The sequence below is a fragment of the Erpetoichthys calabaricus genome, chromosome 8 (genome assembly GCF_900747795.2).
Source record: "Erpetoichthys calabaricus chromosome 8, fErpCal1.3, whole genome shotgun sequence".
In the NCBI taxonomy this organism is placed as follows: Eukaryota; Metazoa; Chordata; class Cladistia; order Polypteriformes; family Polypteridae; genus Erpetoichthys; species Erpetoichthys calabaricus.
This window is the reverse complement of record NC_041401.2, coordinates 76,966,189-76,986,130: the sequence shown is the minus strand read 5'-3', so window position 1 is coordinate 76,986,130 and position 19,942 is coordinate 76,966,189. Positions and strand designations below refer to the sequence as shown.

Below are 19,942 nucleotides of genomic sequence, written 5' to 3'. Positions count from 1 at the left end.
GCTGTCTGAAAGCTTACTTAAAGAGCACAGAATACTTTATGGAACTTTTTTATTACAAATTACCTCTTTATCCACTTGAACAAAAGAAATAATAGACTAAATGTATACCGTCATTGTTCAGGAGGGAGAGAGATTCTCACGCCTTGTGCTTACTGCTGGGGTTCACAAAAATTATGCCTGAAGCCTCATACTCCTGAGTTTATGTATGTGATTACCACCGTCTCACTGCCACTGTAGTCCCAACAGTGAACCACAGGATGAAAACTACTGGTTCAACATATCCAAATTATTATTATTTTTTCTGAATGATTATAATTTTAAAAAAGTACATTTACAGAATAGCAGCTGCCCTTTTGTCTCACTGCCTTGTCTCACGGGACGTTAAAGTGTCTCTGAGAAAATCGTGTCTCTTCTCCTTCCAATCCTTCCAAGATTATTTTTATAATAGAGAGATTACCCTCAGAAAGGCAGCCAACACGTTTTTGATTTGTACATCATTTATTTAAGATAGTTTTTCATTTTGAATTATGAAAACACATGAAACCATATTTTTGGATTACTGTATATGTTGAGCAACTTTGCACCATATGATACATTGAATACTTTTTTTTTACCAGGAATTATAATGTGTTTTTATGCTCAGAGCATCTTTGTTAAGCCATCATTTATGCTGTTGCCTTTTCTTCTGCTTGCTAGTGTGCATAACTATCCTCATTAAATTACAGTCTGTCTCTCAGCAATTTTTGCTTTATCATTTTTTTTTGTTTCTTGGATGGTATATTAGTTCTGTTCAGATTTTTAACTGTCACCTTTATTAATAGAGTCTAGGATGTAACTATGTTCTACTACTCCCAAACTTATTTTTTCTTAAGCCTGACAAGTATTATTTATATTTTTGGAATTCAGTTTGACTGAACTAAATGTCTGTCACTACTAATGTATTTTCTTCAATCATTTTGTTGGTTTAGCTACACAAAATGGGCTTCAGAAATTTCCATGGTATCGATGGTAGTGAAGGAATGCTTGAAATGGCCAAAACCAAAGGATTATACCAAAATCTGAAGTGCTGCATGCTCGGAACGGAGACTCTTTCATCTCCCATTTGTATGTAACTTCATATGATTTCTTTAATAACTGTTGTTTCTAGATGAGAGAAAATTGGAACAGATCTGTGAAACACAGATCATTCAGCAAGGTGGATGAAAATGCTAATTCACATTTACTTGTGTCACCACAATACAGTGTTAGGTGTGGCAAATGTTGCTCAGGTTATAATAATAGTTTTCACAGCTTATTCATGGCCAGATCCATTGCTATAAAGACATATTTTTATATATTACATAAACAACTGCCATTTGGTGTCCACAAACATTTTTTCTAAGGATCTACAATGTGCTTATTTTAGTCAGCGAGTTATTGTATGACACATATTGGGGGGAAAAAAGTAGAATTAACATTTACATTTCTTTTAAACAATTCTTGAGAGATGTTTAATTTATGGGGGCGGCACGGTGGCGCAGTGGGTAGCGCTGCTGCCTCGCAGTTGGGAGATCTGGGGACCTGGGTTCGATTCCCGGGTCCTCCCTGCGTGGAGTTTGCATGTTCTCCCCGTGTCTGCGTGGGTTTCCTCCGGGCGCTCCGGTTTCCTCCCACATTCCAAAGACATGCAGGTTAGGTGGATTGGCGATTCTAAATTGACCCTAGTGTGTGCTTGGTGTGTGGGTGTGTTTGTGTGTGTCCTGCGGTGGGTTGGCACCCTGCCCGGGATTGGTCCCTGCCTTGTGCCCTGTGTTGGCTGGGATTGGCTCCAGCAGACCCCCGTGACCCTGTGTTCAGCGGGTTGGAAAATGGATGGATGGATAGATGTTGTTAATATTTGGAGAGGGTAATTGTGTTTGTGGATAGTTGCTCTGTGTCCTGACTAGTAATGTTGTTATACACTAAATGTGGCATTGTAAGGAACACCTTATTGTTAAGCAACAAAGTAAAGAGGGTGTTTAATGGTGTAAATAAAAAAGTAGGAAACATAAAGTTAAGAAAAAAACTCTTAAGGAGTCTTTATGGTCTTTGTTGCCGGGGCTGTAACAATTAATTTCTTTGCGTATTTTTTGCATCTATGGTTATATTGTGTTTTTTAATTATTTGCAAGTGATCACAAGTATATGTAACATATTGTATTTGGATATTTAATATATAGAGTGTGTGTTTTAAAAATATCAGTACCATTGGTGCAGTGTAATAAGAAACAGGAACATAAGAAAAATCAGTGTTCATAAATAGCTTGTGTAACTAGATTCTCTCTGCGTAGATAGCCTTCATGTTATGAGCCATTGCCATAGATCTGTGCATGTGAAGTTGGTTCCTCACCTCTGCTCTCTGACAGCAAGTGGTTAATTCTGTTTGAAATCAGCTACACTTGCATTACTCAGACACAGGTGATGAAACTGATTGCCTTCCACATTAGAGCAATATAGGCTCAAGTCATGCAGCAGGTGCTGGAACGATTGCTTTAAAGCAACCCAATGCTGTGAAAGACGTTTTACAAATTTGTAAGCATTATATGTCACGAAGTGCATTTGATTTATTGACTTTGTCCTGTCTAGCCCTTCATTATGATTTGGGAAATGTGTTCATCTTGTACATGTCACATCAACTCAAGCTCAATATACTGTAGCGTTTCTGCAATCTGAATTACAAGGAAAGTGGTAGGGTATGGGTCAAAATCCTTCTCCCAGGACACACCGTATTATCTGTATTATTAATAAAGGTTTTACTTCATTATGTTTTTCTCACTCTCATTGCTGGTTTTGTACAGGTTTATATATATATATATATATATATATATATATATATATATATATATATATATGCTTCTTTTAAGGGTGGCACCCTTTATATGCAACCGGCAACCTATGTAACGTTTCCAACAAATTTGCTTTTATATTCAAGGTCCTTGAACTACTACACTAAAATTAGTATAACCGTTTTGAAGTACAATTTAATATATTTCATTCTTAGGTATTGTTATTTAGTTCATAATAAGGAAATGTCTAATTCAAATAATTATTTTTTCCCCCCTTATGCAGCTTTTTATGATGCAGTACTTCTAGTTGGTGCACTCAGCGTTGGACATGTGCCAGTCGAAGTAATTTGGGAGCTCTGCAAAGTAACAAAACCAGGTGTGTTCTTTATCTTCTTCCTTCATACTTTTTATGTTTTTAAAAAAGAAACATAACCAGAAAAACTAAGCAATTTCAATGTCAAACTTGTTTATGTTCATGGTGCATGTACATTTATTTTACTATTACATTTTTTCCTGAGGTTGTATTTTGCACATATCAAAATAAACTACAATTGTCAATAGCCAGTAGTATGGATTATTGAAGTAAAGTCCCTGTGTAACTCAAATTTTTACATTTTTGTTCATCCCAAGGTAGAGATTTCTCAGATATTCTGTGATTTAGGGCCATGTTTCAGAGAGGTAGTTTAGATTTCTTCATACCAAAATTAAATATGCAACTTGAGATGGTACTGGATAACAGTGTAGTTTGCTTAGATTGTTTTTTGCAGTTCAGTTACCTTGGTTTTGTTTCCAAGATGGAAAATTCTAAATAATAGCTTACCTTTCAATATTCAAGGTTAAGAGTCATTTTGATAATTTTTTTGGTATTTGAGCAAATATGTCAGTTTTATACAGAATACAGCTTTTAGCAGTTTTTCAATTTCTAACTTGCTAAACCCAATCCAATATAGTTGGTTAACCTGTTACTTTTAATTATATGTTAATAATGTACAGTACCTTTGTATTTAAATCATGCCTGAAATACTGTCAGTAGCAGGGAATGTTTAATTATATAGTGTAGTTGTACTAAAAACTTGGGATGAGCAGTAACTTAAAGGAGTGCATTGGGTCAGGTGTTCTGCTGTTCCATATAATAGACATAAGCAATATCTGTGTGCCATTTGATGTAGTACAGATTTTTTTATATTATTACCTCCCATCTGTAATAAGCTTAATTTTGTATATTTGGAAAAATCCTATAAATAATAAAATTACATGACAATTTAAGTATTGAGAGTTTATTATTGTATTGAATCTGTGTCATTTAATTCTTAATTAGACCTATTAAATTCAGTACAAATATTTTCTTCAAAGCATAATACTTTTCATTTTAGTCTCATGTATTCTATTTTTAAAAAATGGAAAACATCTCTGTTTTAGGTGGATATATATGTATGACAACAAGAGCCAACAACACCAATATACATTATAAAGATCAGCTGGAATCCCTGCAGAGATCAATGGAGGAAAAGGGATTGTGGAAAAAAATAGCAGTTCGAGAAGTAGAAAAATGGGAAAGAGCAGTTTCGGAGAGTGACTGTGTGTACATCTCTGGAGTGGTATATTTGTATAGAAAAACCTGTGTGGAATCTTGAAGGGAACAACAGCAATGCCCTTATTTTATTCTTGCCACAAACTGTCATGTTGATATAGCAATTTATTGCTGTACTATTTTAAATGTACAGTAATAAATAGTCCCCTTTCTTTTTATAGTAAGTGCCTTATGCTAAAGTTTCAGAGCTTTAAAATAGTGTGTAGTGAATTTGATGAATTCCCTCAAGATAATGTATATTTAGATACTCTGAAATATGCCATATGTTTAGAATACTATACAGTACATAAATCCAGTTGCTAGCATGAATGCTGTTTTTTGTCTCAAACTATAGTCAAAAATCAGTTCTGAGGAAAATTGAAAGCCTAAAACTAAATGAGTTAACCAATATTTATGATTTTAATCATTATAAACTGTAGAAACTAAAAACAGGATGAATATGATCATTCTTTAAATCTCATTAATTGGAATTTCAAAAAATCAACTGTAGACAGCTCAACCCTTAAAAACATCAGATTTTCTTTGAAAAATGGTCTTGTGATTGGCACTTCCAATGAGTGGTGAGAACTGTGGTAGTACAGTATATAGGTATAGGTAGAATACAGACTGAATTTTTTAAATGTAAAAACTTTTAATAATAGTTGTGCCAATGTGCTGGCTTCTCAGCCAGCCTCACCCTTATATTTTGGTGTTTGGAATACTGGCACAGGCTTTTTTTAGTTGCTTCCTTTCTTAACATAAAAACAAAACCTTCAATAGCCACTTTAGGATATCCCACATGACTCTCTTAAAACAATCTCTTATTTCATGTACAGATATTTAAATCTTTGTTAGCATGCAGTCAAATCCTCTTGTCCTGGCTAACCCTGATAGACCCCTGTTACATAAACATTAATAGAAACTTGAGTATTTTATATAAAATAGAGGAAAAAAAATTCAGACAGTCAATGAAGAATTTTTATTATTGTTGGATTTGTTTTCTCTCATCTATTCATCCAATTTCTGAACTAACTTGGCCCAGTTCTGGGTTGTGGAGTGGCCTTACCTTTGATGCCATCATCAGATCTTAGCAAGAACCAACTCTAGGAGGAATGCCAGTACATCAAAGAGTCGCATCCTTCATGTTTACTACCTAAAGACTAGAACAATCCTTTAGTTATATCTGGATTAGTTTCACAGTGTCAACAGGGAGTGATCTTCTTAACACAGAATGTGGTCCTGGATTATTTACCTTCAGTCATGTTTGAATATTTAAAATGTATTGACTTATTTTCACTCCCTGTTTTATATTTCGTCATACATTTTTTACTACAGAAAATTTTATTATTACAAAAATAATTTGGAACAGTGAGATGTATTAAAGTGGAGAAAGTAAAAAGAAGTGGGAAAATAGCAGAAATTAAATATCTGTGTTTGATATTCAGATATGTTTAATACCTTAATTATTGTTTAAAAGCAACATGTAATGTTTATTACATTTCTGATTAAAATGTTTTGATTTACATAAGTGTAAGTACTTAAATTGCAAACAGGTTTTAGGGCACTTGTCAGTAAAATTGACAGTAACTAGATACAATACAAATTGCTCAGTTAGCGTTAATATTTAATAGGGAAAACTGCGTTACTGTAGCATTAGAGAAAGGGAGAAATCTTGATATTTTCTGTTTTGCTGAACTGGTAAAAGTACTCTAAAATCAGATTTTGACTTCTCATCTATGATATACTGTATATAAAACTATGTAAATTTTATATTTGAAGACTTAAAGTAATTTCATTTAGGCTCTCTTTAGGTTGCATACTCTTTAAACAAAAGTTTGTTTTTATACTTGTAGGAGATTAAGTTTCTGAAAATGCAGGTGTATAAATTCACCAAGAGCTTGCTGCAAGTAAACAATATCAATGTTAAGAAGGTAAGACACACAAGGTAATTTTATAATGAGATGCTGAGAAGAGGAATATATTAATAGATACTAGTAGCAGAATGTTATTTACGACTGTCCAACAGTGGTTGGCTAAAACAGAAAGAGACAAATTTAGTTATGTTATGTAAATAATTAAAAAATAGCACAAATCTAAACCCCTGAATGCAGGAATATTGTGGCATATATTCATGTTTTCATGTGTCAACTATTGAAATAAAAATGATGCTGATGTGGCATTAAATTATTGCCAAGTTGTAGATGTTGTACGTGCACTGGTGCTGAAACATAATTCATGTAATCGTAACATTTTGAAGACAAGTAAATTTTGAGTGTTTATATGATTAAACTTGTAAAAACAAATGTTATGGTAAAGCAGAGTCTCAGTAAGGAAATGGAGGTGTTAAGATAGAAACTATGAATTGGTCAAGCTGTCCTTTTAATGAGGTATCTTTCATTGAGCATCACTGAATATATAAACAAAACAGATTTTCACATTCTGTGTAAATATTTTCTGATTTACAAAAAATCTGAGAAAATACTTATTTTATGACTACAGCAATAGTCAATATCTGAATACATCAATTATCAGTTATGGTGAGTCACCTAACCTACATGACTTTCCCCACCAACCACACTGGAAACTTGGTTATCAGTGAAGTCAGTGCATCATTCATTACATGAAAAGTCTCCAAATGGCTGCATGCTTGTCTGGTCATTTAACGTACCATGTTATTAGAATGTGTCAGTCAGTATATAATAGTAAAAGTGACAGGAGATTATACAACCTTTTTCAGGCATGTAGTCATGGATGGTAATGATCAAGATCCCTTCGAAGCCCACATTTCAGCTCTTCTGACCCTACTTATTCCAGTCTTTCTTATTACACTGTTTCTTAAGTGTTAAAAGATAGAAGAAAATATAAACTCACAAATGTCAAATTTTGTGATCAGGCATACATATTTCCCCTAAGTCTTTACATTCAACAAACATTTAAATATTGTATTTACTGTAAAAAAAAATATTTTGTTTAATGTGTTTCATCCTCTAAACTGTTCTTTTGTCTTTTTTTTTCTGGGGTTTTACTGCTTCTGCTTTCCACAGCCTTCTTTGACTTCACCATTCAAAACAAACCCAATGAAGAAAATTTTGCCACTGAAATGTTCTTTCTTCAAGTTCTCATTATTGCTATTTTCACATGGTCTGTTCTTCATACAAATTGACTTAGCAAGTATTAAACACGTAATGAATTCTTCAATAAGACTAAACATATTTATAGAGGAATGTGTTGGGAGTACCAGGATAAACTGTGACCTGTCAACCACTCCTCTCTACTCCCTTCCCCATGTAATAGTCTGATGGGATTAGAAGACTATTAGCAAATCTATCTTACATGTTTCAGACTGCCAAAGGAAACCCGTCACAGATTTTCACATAAGTGCCTTGAGCATGGGAAAGGCGCTATATAAATAAAATGTATTATTATTTTAAAAGACTCGGTAGCATTCAAAAATACAAGTGATTTTAGTAATAAAGTCCATATTTTTCTGTACAGATCCTTCAGGAATCCTATTCCAGTGTATATATAATTGTGGTCTGGTAACTGTTTTCATCATCAGAAAATGGTCTAGAAAGCACAAAAATGTAATTTAAATCAGTGAAAGACAGACACTGCAGGACACTGAAATGGAGTACATAGTAAATCTCTGAGAGACAGAAATACTGTGAAGAACACACAAAAGTTCAAACTCCAACCAAACGTGATATTTTTAAATGTTACTTACCTCATGTCCTTTGTAGTGGTGGCTGAAAAAAGATGTTAATCGCAAGTTTTCATGTAGAATGGAGAGAAGAAAGTTTATGATAGAATAGGAGAATATGGTGACCAATGCTGTACAACATCAAATGATATGAAAACCATCCATGAAAAAAGAAAAAAAAATACTCGTCACATACTACACATGTCAGTTATCCAGTCATATGCTCATAATTTGCAAAACATATGCATTTTTGGTAAAAGATTGTTAAATAAATACTTCTTGAGAAATCAGAGCACATCATGAACTGGAAACACAAGTCACATGGGATTGACTTTTTGAATTGAAGATCACCTCATTCCCTTGTCAAGAGTCCTGTGTCTTTATTCTTGTTTAGAATGACCTTAAGTTGCATGTCTGCTTAAACGATCAATGTGAACCACTAGTTATCCAGTGGAGTAGTGATCAGCTGATGCATTTAGAGCCTTGTGACTTTAGTTTGAATCCCAATATGGGAGACAACTGTGTTTCATTTAAGTTGTCATGTACTTAATATATCTAGTGTTTCTAATTTGCTTAAACTGAAATGTTTCATTTGGAGTATTCTATGCAGTTTTGATAACCACACTACAAAAAAGACATGGAAGCACTAGAAGCTGTGCAAAGGAGAGCAACCATGTCTATCCCAGGACTTAAAAGACATGGTCTACTCTGACAGTCTCAGAAAATTTAAACTTGTTTAATACTGAGAAACCTGCATGGCAATGTAATCCAGGTGTTTAGAATTGTTGAATGACATTGATTAAGAATTCTTTAGACTAAACAGTGAATTCCATACTAAAGGACACCAATAGTTAAGGGGATGTGTATTTAGAATTGAAGCCAGGAAGCACTTCCTTATGCAGACAGTTGTGGGAATCTGGAACAAACGACCAAGACATATATTTGAAACAAAAACATTGACCACCTGTAAGAAGCGACTGATGAGATATTGGGACAGCTTAGTTTTAGGTAAACAAGCCTGGTGGACTGAATGGTCTCCTCTTGCAGGTCAAATGTTATTAGTCAATGTCTTCAGATCTTTGGATTCTTATTTTCACAGATTTTTTTTTTTTTTTTAATAACCTGAAGTAACCTCTGCTGCTAATTTGACATCCTAGGTTCACCTGAAGTACACACAGGCACTTTATAAAAAAATCAGGTATATAAATAAAATCATTAACCAAGCTGATTTTTCATGGTTATGGAGATAGACTCAAGGGTGATTTTATGTGTGCCGCTAATGCCTCCACTTAAGCATAGCAAAGTTCAGTCAGCTTGTCGTGTGTGTGCTAATAATTTCATCTCATATTATCTTGAAAATTGAAATTAATCAAATTAATGTTGATTATGTGTTTATTACAGATTAATCACTGTACAAAGTGGAATGGATTAGCTCCTTAAAATGGAGAAGCCTGTAGTTATCTTAGGCTTAAGTTCTATTATGACAACATTGATTGGAATGTTTTTAACTGTGAGAGTGTTATTGGCACACATCTTATCTTACTGGCAGCCAGTTTACAGTTTAAGCAGATGTCTTTGTCTTCTTACCAGCCATATTGCTGGCCGTATTTTCTGTAATCTTTACATATCTTTATTGCTGTGCAAGTGACATCCAAATATGTTTGTCTAGCAACTCTATCTTTTCAGTGCCAATAAAACGTTTTCACACTGTTAGAGTTTATTGTTATACAACATTAAATCACAATGGATCTCTGCAGACAGGTCTGAATTAGAAATATAAAACACAAAATAATTAATTGCATATATTTTCACCCTCTTTAGGTCACTATTTAGCAGATGCGCCTTTGGCAGCCATGACAGCTTTAAGTCTGTGTGCACAGATCTCTCTATGAGCGTTCCACATCTGGAAACGGCATTTTTCCCCATTCTTCTTTTCCAAACTGCTGAAGCACTGTCAGGTTCCATGGAGATTGTAAATGAACAGCCACTCCACTCCTGGACATTAATATTGTTGTTTTTAAACCATTCCTATGTAGCTGTAGTTTTATGTTTGTGCATGTTTTCTTGCTAGAAAATAAATCTCCTACCAGTATTTTGCTGCATTCATTTTACTCTTCATCACATGTGCATTCTTCAAACGTGGCATTTAATCTGATGGCCAAAAAGCTAAGTTTAGGTCTACTCAGACCATAGACTTTGTCCAACTAACAGAGTCTGCCATGTGCTCACAGGCAGAATCTCTAGCTGAGATGACGTGTATTTTTTAACAGTGGCCTTGTCTTTGCCATTCTTCCATACATCTGTGAGTGGTGAAGCACCCAGGCAACATTTGTTGTCTGCACTGTCTCTCCAATTTCAAATATTGTAGCTTGTAACATCTTCAGAAATATCATAGGTCTTTTGGTGACCTCCCTCAATAGTCTTCTTCTTTTGATCACTCAGTCTTTATAGATGGCAGGCTTTAGGCAGGTTTACAGCTGTGACATACTGTTTCCATTTCTTAATTACTGATTGAACTGGTGTCCAAGAAATATTAAGACACAGGTTTTTTCTTGTCTCCATCGCCTAACTTGTGCTTTTCAATCACCTTTTCACAGAGTTGCTTTGAGTGTACTTTTGTCTTCATTGTGTAAAGTTGGCCACCATACTGACCCACCACAAGATGGCCCTTCCAGATAAGGTGCATTTATTCTACAATCAACTGAGGTAATCACCATTGAACTAATCGTATGACTTCTAAAACGAATTAGCTACACCAGTGAAGATTTAGGTGGGTCATATTAAAAGATGTGAATACTTAAATTTTTAATTATTTTTGTGTTTTCTATTTATAATTAATTCAGACTGTTTCGTAAAGATTTGTTTTCACGTTGACATTAAAGAGTGTTTTCCTGTGGATTGGTATAAAAATGACAAAATAAATCCACTATGATTCAAGCAATAATGTGAAAACATGAAAGGAGGTAGACACATTTTATGAGCACTCTACATTGAAAATTGTTTAGTTGCTAAATGTTTGCAGTGAAACTGGTAAGTTGGAGGTCTCGCAATGCATGTAACTCAACATTTTCATACAAATATGAACAGTTTTGCTTTTTAACATGTTTTTCACAACCTTGGTGTGATCTTTCCTTGATTTGAATGTTATCCGTCACAGCTGTTAAATGTTACATTTAGGCCATGTTTACCTTTCTATGATGCTTCCAAAATGATTTATCCATTTATTTAATCCCAACTGGATTCTTTGTGTTGGGATTTTGATTTCATCTTGGTGCCAGTTACTCCACATTTCTGTGGCAAGGACCTTAACTAAAAAGAATAGCCAAGCTCCTGTAACTTCTTTTCTTGGAACTCCTCCATTAGCCTTGTATTATTACTTTTCACTTTTTCTACTTAATTTAAAGCTCTTCATAGGTGGCACCTGCTTCTGTCAATGGACAGTTACTGTCCACCACCCAGAAACAAAGACAATGGGGGGGGGGGGGGGGGAGTGAGTGACAGATAAGAGATATGTCAGATTGACCTCATGTTTTAAAATGTATATAAAATTGTATGTTTTTTTAATCTGGCTCCTCCTGACTCACCGGTATGAGAAAACTCCACATACGAATACAATTCGATTGTCTTGATGTCTAGTTATACAAAATGCCAAACTTTTGGAGACCACACAACTATTCTTCTTTATTATGTACTTCTACCTTAATTTCTTTAATTTTTAGTTGCACTTTTATCATATGTGTCAGTGTTTTTTTGGCAGGTAAACATTTTACTTGCTTTGCAGTTGGAATTCAGTGCGGCATGTGTTTTTAAGTGAAGTGCAAGTCTTTCCCATAGTGCAGCTCTGAGGCTTTGGGTTACTTATTGGTGTTTGACTCAATCTGATGGCTTTTCTGTTACTTTCACAGAATACACTCACCATTAAAAGCAACTTACTTAAGAGGTTTGTAACAGAAGTTTCATTTCCTCTCTTTTGTAGCAGGTGTCAAACGGCTGGTACATCAGTGTCCTTACAATGCCCACAACATGCTGACTGTCACTTTAAGATACTTCTTATCCATAGTGTCACACAAAGAGTGCACCCTTAACCAGACACAGCACAGGAAAGCTTTAGCTCAGAGTTAAAATGTTGTTCATTTGCGTGACGTTGCTTCCCTCTGGTGGCAGCCATTAGGTGAAGGTTGACTTTATTGTCCCAGAAAGAATTTGCTTGTTGCTGGAAGGAGCAAACATAAAATATTGTTCCACAGATACAATAAAATAAGCTAAGTGCCATGAAATGCTATCCATTGTTATAATCAGAAGATATACAGTGCCTGTAAAAAGTATTCTCCCTCTTGGAAGTTTTCATGTTTTATTGTGTTATACATCAGTGAATCACAGTGGATGTAAGATGGCTTTTTTCAGGATGATGATCAACAGACTCTTTAATGTCAAAATTAATTACAAATCAAAGCACAAAATAATAGGTTGCATAAGTATTCAGACCCTTTAACATGACCCACCCAAATCACTGGTGCAACCAATTGGTTTCAGAATTCACATGATTAGTTCACTGGAGATCCTGTATGTAGAAAGGTCAACTTGTGGTGAATCAGTATGGTGACCTAACCTACACAATGAAGACAAAAACAACACCCAAAGCATCTCTGTGAGAAGGTGATTGAAAAGCACAATTCAGGGGATGAGGACAAGAAAATATCCAAGTCACTGAATATCCTTTGGTGTCCGGTTATATAAGTCATTAAGAATTAGAAGGAGTATGTCACAGCTGTAAACTCACCAAGACCAAGCCATCCACAATTACTGTGTGATCAGCAAGAAGACAAGTGAGGTAGGGCTCCAGGTGATCTATGATAACGCTGAAGGAGTTACAAGCCACAGTTATTCAGATTAGGGAAACTGTACAGACAAAACTGTTGCTTGGGTGTTTCACCAAGTCACAGCTTTATGCAAAAGTGACAAAAAGAAAGCCACACACATTACATCTCGATGGAGTTTTCTAGAAGGCACATGGGACACTCTGAAGTCAACTGGAAGAAGCTTCTGTGGTTTGAGGAGACCACAATTGAGCTTTTTTTGGCCATCAGACTAAATGCCATGTTTGGGGTAAGCCATACATTTCACATGATCAAAAACATTCCATCCCCTCTGTGAAGCAAGGTGGTGGTTGCATCTGGCTGTCGGGATGCTTCTCTGCAGCAGGCTCTGGAAGGCTTGTGAGGGTAAAATGAATGTAGCAAAATACATGAAAATCCTGGAGGAAAACTTGATGCAGTCTGCGAGAAACCTGCACCTTGGGAGAGGATTTGTTTTCCAGCAAGACAACGGGCACAAGCATAAAACCACAGCTACACAGGAATGGCTTAAAAATGTTTTACTACCCTGATATTAAGATCTAAATCCTGTTGAGACTTTTTGGCTGGCCTTAATAAAAGCTGTGTTTACTCACGATGTCCATGCAACCTGAGAGACTTTGAACAGTTTTATAAAGAAGAATGGTGAAAAATTGCAAAGCTGACAGAGACCTGTGCATACAGACTCAAGGTTGTCATGTCTAACAAAAGTGCATCAACTCAATACTGACTTTTGCAATTAATTATTTTGTGTTTTACAGTGGTGTGAAAAACTATTTGCCCCCTTCCTGATTTCTTATTCTTTTGCATGTTTGTCACACAAAATGTTTCTGATCATCAAACACATTTAACCATTAGTCAAATATAACACAACTAAACACAAAATGCAGTTTGTAAATGGTGGTTTTTATTATTTAGGGAGAAAAAAAAATCCAAACCTACATGGCCCTGTGTGAAAAAGTAATTGCCCCCTGAACCTAATAACTGGTTGGGCCACCCTTAGCAGCAATAACTGCAATCAAGCGTTTGCGATAACTTGCAATGAGTCTTTTACAGCGCTCTGGAGGAATTTTGGCCCACTCATCTTTGCAAAATTGTTGTAATTCAGCTTTATTTGAGGGTTTTCTAGCATGAACCGCCTTTTTAAGGTCATGCCATAGCATCTCAATTGGATTCAGGTCAGGACTTTGACTAGGCCACTCCAAAGTCTTCATTTTGTTTTTCTTCAGCCATTCAGAGGTGGATTTGCTGGTGTGTTTTGGGTCATTGTCCTGTTGCAGCACCCAAGATCGCTTCAGCTTGAGTTGACGAACAGATGGCCAGACATTCTCCTTCAGGATTTTTTGGTAGACAGTAGAATTCATGGTTCCATCTATCACAGCAAGCCTTCCAGGTCCTGAAGCAGCAAAACAACCCCAGACCATCACACTACCACCACCATATTTTCCTGTTGGTACGATGTTCTTTTTCTGAAATGCTGTGTTCCTTTTACGCCAGATGTAACGGGACATTTGCCTTCCAAAAAGTTCAACTTTTGACTCATCAGTCCATAAGGTATTTTCCCAAAAGTCTTGGCAATCATTGAGATGTTTCTTAGCAAAATTGAGACGAGCCCTAATGTTCTTTTTGCTTAACAGTGGTTTGCGTCTTGGAAATCTGCCATGCAGGCCATTTTTGCCCAGTCTCTTTCTTATGGTGGAGTCGTGAACACTGACCTTAATTGAGGCAAGTGAGGCCTGCAGTTCTTTAGACGTTGTCCTGGGGTCTTTTGTGACCTCTCGGATGAGTCGTCTCTGCGCTCTTGGGGTAATTTTGGTCGGCCAGCCACTCCTGGGAAGGTTCACCACTGTTCCATGTTTTTGCCATTTGTGGATAATGGCTCTCACTGTGGTTCGCTGGAGTCCCAAAGCTTTAGAAATGGCTTTATAACCTTTACCAGACTGATAGATCTCAATTACTTCTGTTCTCATTTGTTCCTGAATTTCTTTGGATCTTGGCATGATGTCTAGCTTTTGAGGTGCTTTTGGTCTACTTCTCTGTGTCAGGCAGCTCCTATTTAAGTGATTTCTTGATTGAAACAGGTGTGGCAGTAATCAGGCCTGGGGGTGGCTACGGAAATTGAACTCAGGTGTGATACACCACAGTTAGGTTATTTTTTAACAAGGGGGCAATTACTTTTTCACACAGGGATTTTTTTTCTCCCTAAATAATAAAAAACCATCATTTAAAAACTGCATTTTGTGTTTACTTGTGTTATATTTGACTAATGGTTAAATGTGTTTGATGATCAGAAACATTTTGTGTGACAAACATGCAAAAGAATAAGAAATCAGGAAGGGGGCAAATAGTTTTTTACACCACTGTATGTTTGTAATTAATTTAGATCACTTTGTATAGGACCATTAAGAGTCTTTTTCTGCTGATCAATGTAAAAAAAAAGTGCAGTGTGACCAAAAGGTGATAATAGCATTTCCTTGGACAAGTGGCAGAGAAGTGATACTGAGTTCACGTGCATTCCATGACAAAAGCCAGAGTAGAATACTGAGTAAATCATCCATTGAAGCAATCTATCCTCCCCTCGTGGGCCCCCTCTACTCGTCCCAATGTCGAGGTGTTAACATTGATTGCTCAAAGATGCAGACACAGGAGGTGATCCTGTTCTTGGAATGTCTGCAAATTATTTGCTTAATGTGCTTCATCTCTGTCTGGAAGGCACAGCTGTTAAGTCTGAATCCCTCTTTGGACAGGAAACCAATCCATTCTAATTGAGTTTTATTCCAAAACCTCAACTGGCTTTTCTTGTTGCTGGCTGTATGGATACTAATATCCTGCACTGTATATAGACATATGTTGTGTTAAAAGCTGCTCAGTATTTCAGACTTGTATTAGTACTCATAATTTAGGAAGCCACAAATATTCTCCAAACAATAATGGAGTTAACATGCTTTGGAATAAAGCCCTTGAATTCGCTCTTGTTTTATGCACAGGGAGAGTCAATTTTGGCCAGTTTTTCCAGGCTGTTCTGGTGTGTAGAAGTGTCCATGAAAGGCATTTGAACCTCTAAGATTCTTTTCATATTAGTGGACAAGTTACCTATTGAAATGCCTAAATTATTAGCCTTGATTTACATGTACACCCCGCAATACTTACCTATGTGACATCCACTCATCACTCAAGTCTCAAACTCCCAAATTGAGCAATATGGTCTAGGCTGGCCATGTTAGCTTCAAAACAGAGCAAGCAAGTATACCTTTACAGGGACCATAAGATCACTTCCCCTTGGGCGCCTCCTCTTAAAGAGCTAGAGTTTAGAATACCTTTCCAAAAGCCAGGAGCCAGTGCAGCTATTTCTGACATGTTTCCGTATCCTGATAGCTACCTTTGAAAGGGCAACACAAACCAACAGAAGCCAAGGAATAATTACTACCTCTAAAAGAATGTAACCTAATTCATTAACAGTCATACATCCATTTTAACAACCTGCTGAATCTGAACACAGGGTCATGGGGGTCTGCTGGAGCCAATCCCAGGGCACAAGGCAATAACCAATCCCGGGCAGGGTGCCAATCCACCGCAGGACACACACAAACACATCCACACACCAAGCACACACTAGGGCCAATTTAGAATTGCCAATCCACCTAACCTGCATGTCTTTGGACTGTGGGAGGAAACCGGAGCACCTGGAGGAAACCCACGCAGACACGGGAGAGAACATGCAAACTCCACGCAGGGAGGAACCGGGAAGTGAACCCGGGTCTCCTAACTGCGAGGCAGCAGCGCTACCACTGTGCCACCGAGCCGCCCTTAACAGTCATCAATAATACTAAATATCAGTAAACAGCAGGACTCAAACTCTATCACTGCTTATGTTGATTTGAAGGAGAAACCAGGTGTTAATGTTAGATATGGAGACATACAACTTGAACATTTCAAATCAGGGTCACAGAGCAAGCTGTCAGGTGACTGTAACTTTGGTTTTTGCAGTCCTTGTTTTCTTCAGCTGGGTATGAGGCTTGGGAGTGGAAGGGGCAAGGTGCAGGTGGCAAAATCTGACTGAGTGGTTTTCTCTCTGGCAGTTGTTTTCCTCTCTCTCCTAATTTTTGTAAATCCTTTGAACTTAGTCTCTTGCTGGCTGCCTCATGAAAGATAGTGCATCAGTTTAAAAAACTGGAAAAACTGATGCGTTGCCACGGTCAGGTTGATTGTTGATTAAGTTACTTTTGAAACATGTTGATCTTAAGTCCTGAGCCTCCATTTCACTTCAATTTCTGCATCCATCCTTAAATATGGGTTTGTGAGGTTAGATTGTGTTTCAGAAATGGCCCACGATGTGTGTGTACAAGAGTGTGGCCTGCGATGGGCAGCACCAGCCCATCCAGGGTTTGTTCTTACTCTGTGCCTGTTGCTGCCAGAGTAGATGACATCTTTCGGAGCCCCTGTAATAATAAAGTTTAAGGTCACAAAATCGATGGATAGATATAATGTATGGTCAAGGCTTTAGTGCATGGCCATGGGTGCTACTTATGGATGCTGCTACAGAGTTATACAGATGATCAAAAGCTGTAAATGAATCTGATGTAAATATCTCATTATAACGAACAACATGTTCATTTTCCAGTTCTGTCACTGAAGATGCAACAAGCACAACCAGAATCCAAACGTATTGCAGCACAAAGGATTATGGAGAAAAAGTTACTGTCAAATGAAAAGGGTGAAACATCCCAGAAAATAAGTGTCATCTAAGTTCTGAATTGAGCTTGAATGTCAGTGTAATTACTGATAATGTTCTTTACAGAACTGTGCTCAAGACATCTAATGTGTATTACAGCAGGACAAGTTTTCTGATGCTGCTGTTAAACTTCTGGCATTAACCCCGAACTTAGACTTCTGTGTAAATGTAGTTAAGCCTGAGTGTCTCTTGGGTTGAGCTGTACTGTTCGGATGCACAGCGTTAAACCCAAACAGAACCTGGGACAGTATTTTGTTGCCATCCAGAGGAAGAAATAACATGCTGAAAAAAAATTATGAATATTGTTTTGTGTTTTGGGTGAAAGCTACACCCCACTCATGAATATTGTTCTATAGTATCACATCAATATTCCTGAGTGGGGTGTAGCTTTCACCCAAAACACACAATTAAGTGTAAATGAAAAAATGTAAAGTCCATTTTAGAACAGACTAAAAATGAACCATTAGTTGAATTAAGTGAATATAATGATCAGGTGACGTTGACATCATCAGACGTTGACACAGATAGTGAAACTGATGCATATGCCGTGATATACCCAGTGAATTTGGTCACGTGAAGCATCAAATGGCAAAAAGGTAAAATAATTGTGATCAAATGGAAGGACAAGACAGATGTCTGCCTCATAAGCACTGTTCACATTGCAGCAGCTGTCATTCATCATGTCAGGGGAAATGTGGAAGTCATTAAATATTGTGCTGTGGTATCCTGCAATAACACAATGGGGTGCGTTGAACGTGTCAATCAGGCACTAACATTCTCCCCTGTCATGCACAAGCAACAGTAAAGATATTTAATAAAAAAAAAAAAAAGTGCAGCAAGTGTGCTGGTGACTGTCTTCAAACATGTCACACCATGGACGTGCACTAAATCTGCATCACTGCAGCAATCGATGCAAGGAATGCCTTTCCTACTGTATTTATGTTGACATTTTGGTATTTATATGTTTATGTATACACAATAACATTTTTTCTCATTGATAAAAAATTCTATGCTTTTAAATCATTTTTTCAGAGGTGAGCATAATGTTAAAAGATTTTTTTTTAATCCTTTACTCTCCATATATAATTTCTTGTATTAGGAATTTGTCATTTTTCGCATACCCCAACTTGCACCAGAGATGCACAGAGTTTTGGTGGTCAGAGCACAGGGTCAGCTATTTGTATAGCGCCCTGGAGCAATATCAGGTTAAGTGCCTTGCTCAAAGGCCCAACGCAGTAGCATTCCTTCCGTCACTGCCAGGATTTGAACCGGAAATCTCAAGTTATCAGTCCAAATCCTTTTAGCCAGAGAGCCACCACTCTGAGTGCAAACATAGACAAGCTCACCTTCCTCAAGCAAAAATGTATTTACTAGGATGTTATGCAGCTTTGTGGACAAATGAAACCGTATTGTAATGGCATGGCTCACATTGCTGAGCACAGATCTAATTGTGTTGGAGAGAATTGGACCGACTCTTGTGGTTAAGCCTCGTCTCTGTGTACCACCTGTGCATGAGGAACTTTTGTGAACAGTGCATAGACAATTACATTTTACATGTATTATATGGAATATGTATAATCCTAGGAAGGGTAGTAGAGAATTTATATTTCATGAGACTCACTACGCTCAGCCCACCGGAAGTCTGAAAGGATTTTAAATCTGTCTTTAATATGTCTGTGCGGGCTGAAGCAAGAAATCTACTTGTGAGATAAAATGTGTTCAAGTTGACCTCCTCAGTCACTATCTGTATGATGACATCCCCACTGCATCCTGTGCAGCCTGATGGACCAACTGAGATCACGGGATAAGGCCATCACTCAATCACAGAGCATATATGAAGAATGAGTAACAGCTTTAGGTGAGTCAGTTCTTTATAGTGTCAAAAGTGATGGTACCAAGGCAGAGCTTCAATAGGGGGTCATGCTTAAGTTTCTAGTTGGACCAGATAGCTCTTAACCAGCAGAGGTCTGGGTCCATCTTGACTAATGCTGCACTTGACCCGCATTTTTCAACTTGTGGACAATGGCATGGCAGTTCTGTGTGTTTTCTTCTACTGAACCTGACCAGGTTAAGTGGGTGACCCAGCTACTCACGATGGGCTATGGCCAGACAGCCAAAGCAAGGAGAGCTGGACTATGAAACATCCATTTAGGAACTCGTAAATAATTGGAAAAAATATACAATAATAACAGAACACTATATTTAATACAAGACCTGTGAGTAACTAAAACTATTTTAATCACAAGATGACATAACTAAGATCAGCACACACCACTTGGCCCCC

General features: G+C 37.0%; 2 protein-coding genes across 2 annotated transcripts in view; one reads left to right on the top strand and one right to left on the bottom strand.

Annotated features, from left to right (window-relative positions):
- The window catches only part of mettl27 (methyltransferase like 27), a 29,276-nt gene extending 22,714 nt beyond the window's left edge, over nucleotides 1-6,562 (top strand). Inside the window, exons 3-5 of the mRNA XM_028806847.2 lie at nucleotides 969-1,104; nucleotides 3,087-3,179; nucleotides 4,223-6,562. Of these exons, the coding sequence (XP_028662680.1) occupies nucleotides 969-1,104; nucleotides 3,087-3,179; nucleotides 4,223-4,437 (444 nt within the window). The 3' untranslated portion in view covers nucleotides 4,438-6,562. The remainder of the gene's footprint in view (nucleotides 1-968; nucleotides 1,105-3,086; nucleotides 3,180-4,222) is intronic.
- cct6a (chaperonin containing TCP1, subunit 6A (zeta 1)) overlaps nucleotides 1-19,942 on the bottom strand; it is a 679,017-nt gene that overhangs the window by 325,143 nt on the left and 333,932 nt on the right. The window lies entirely within an intron of this gene.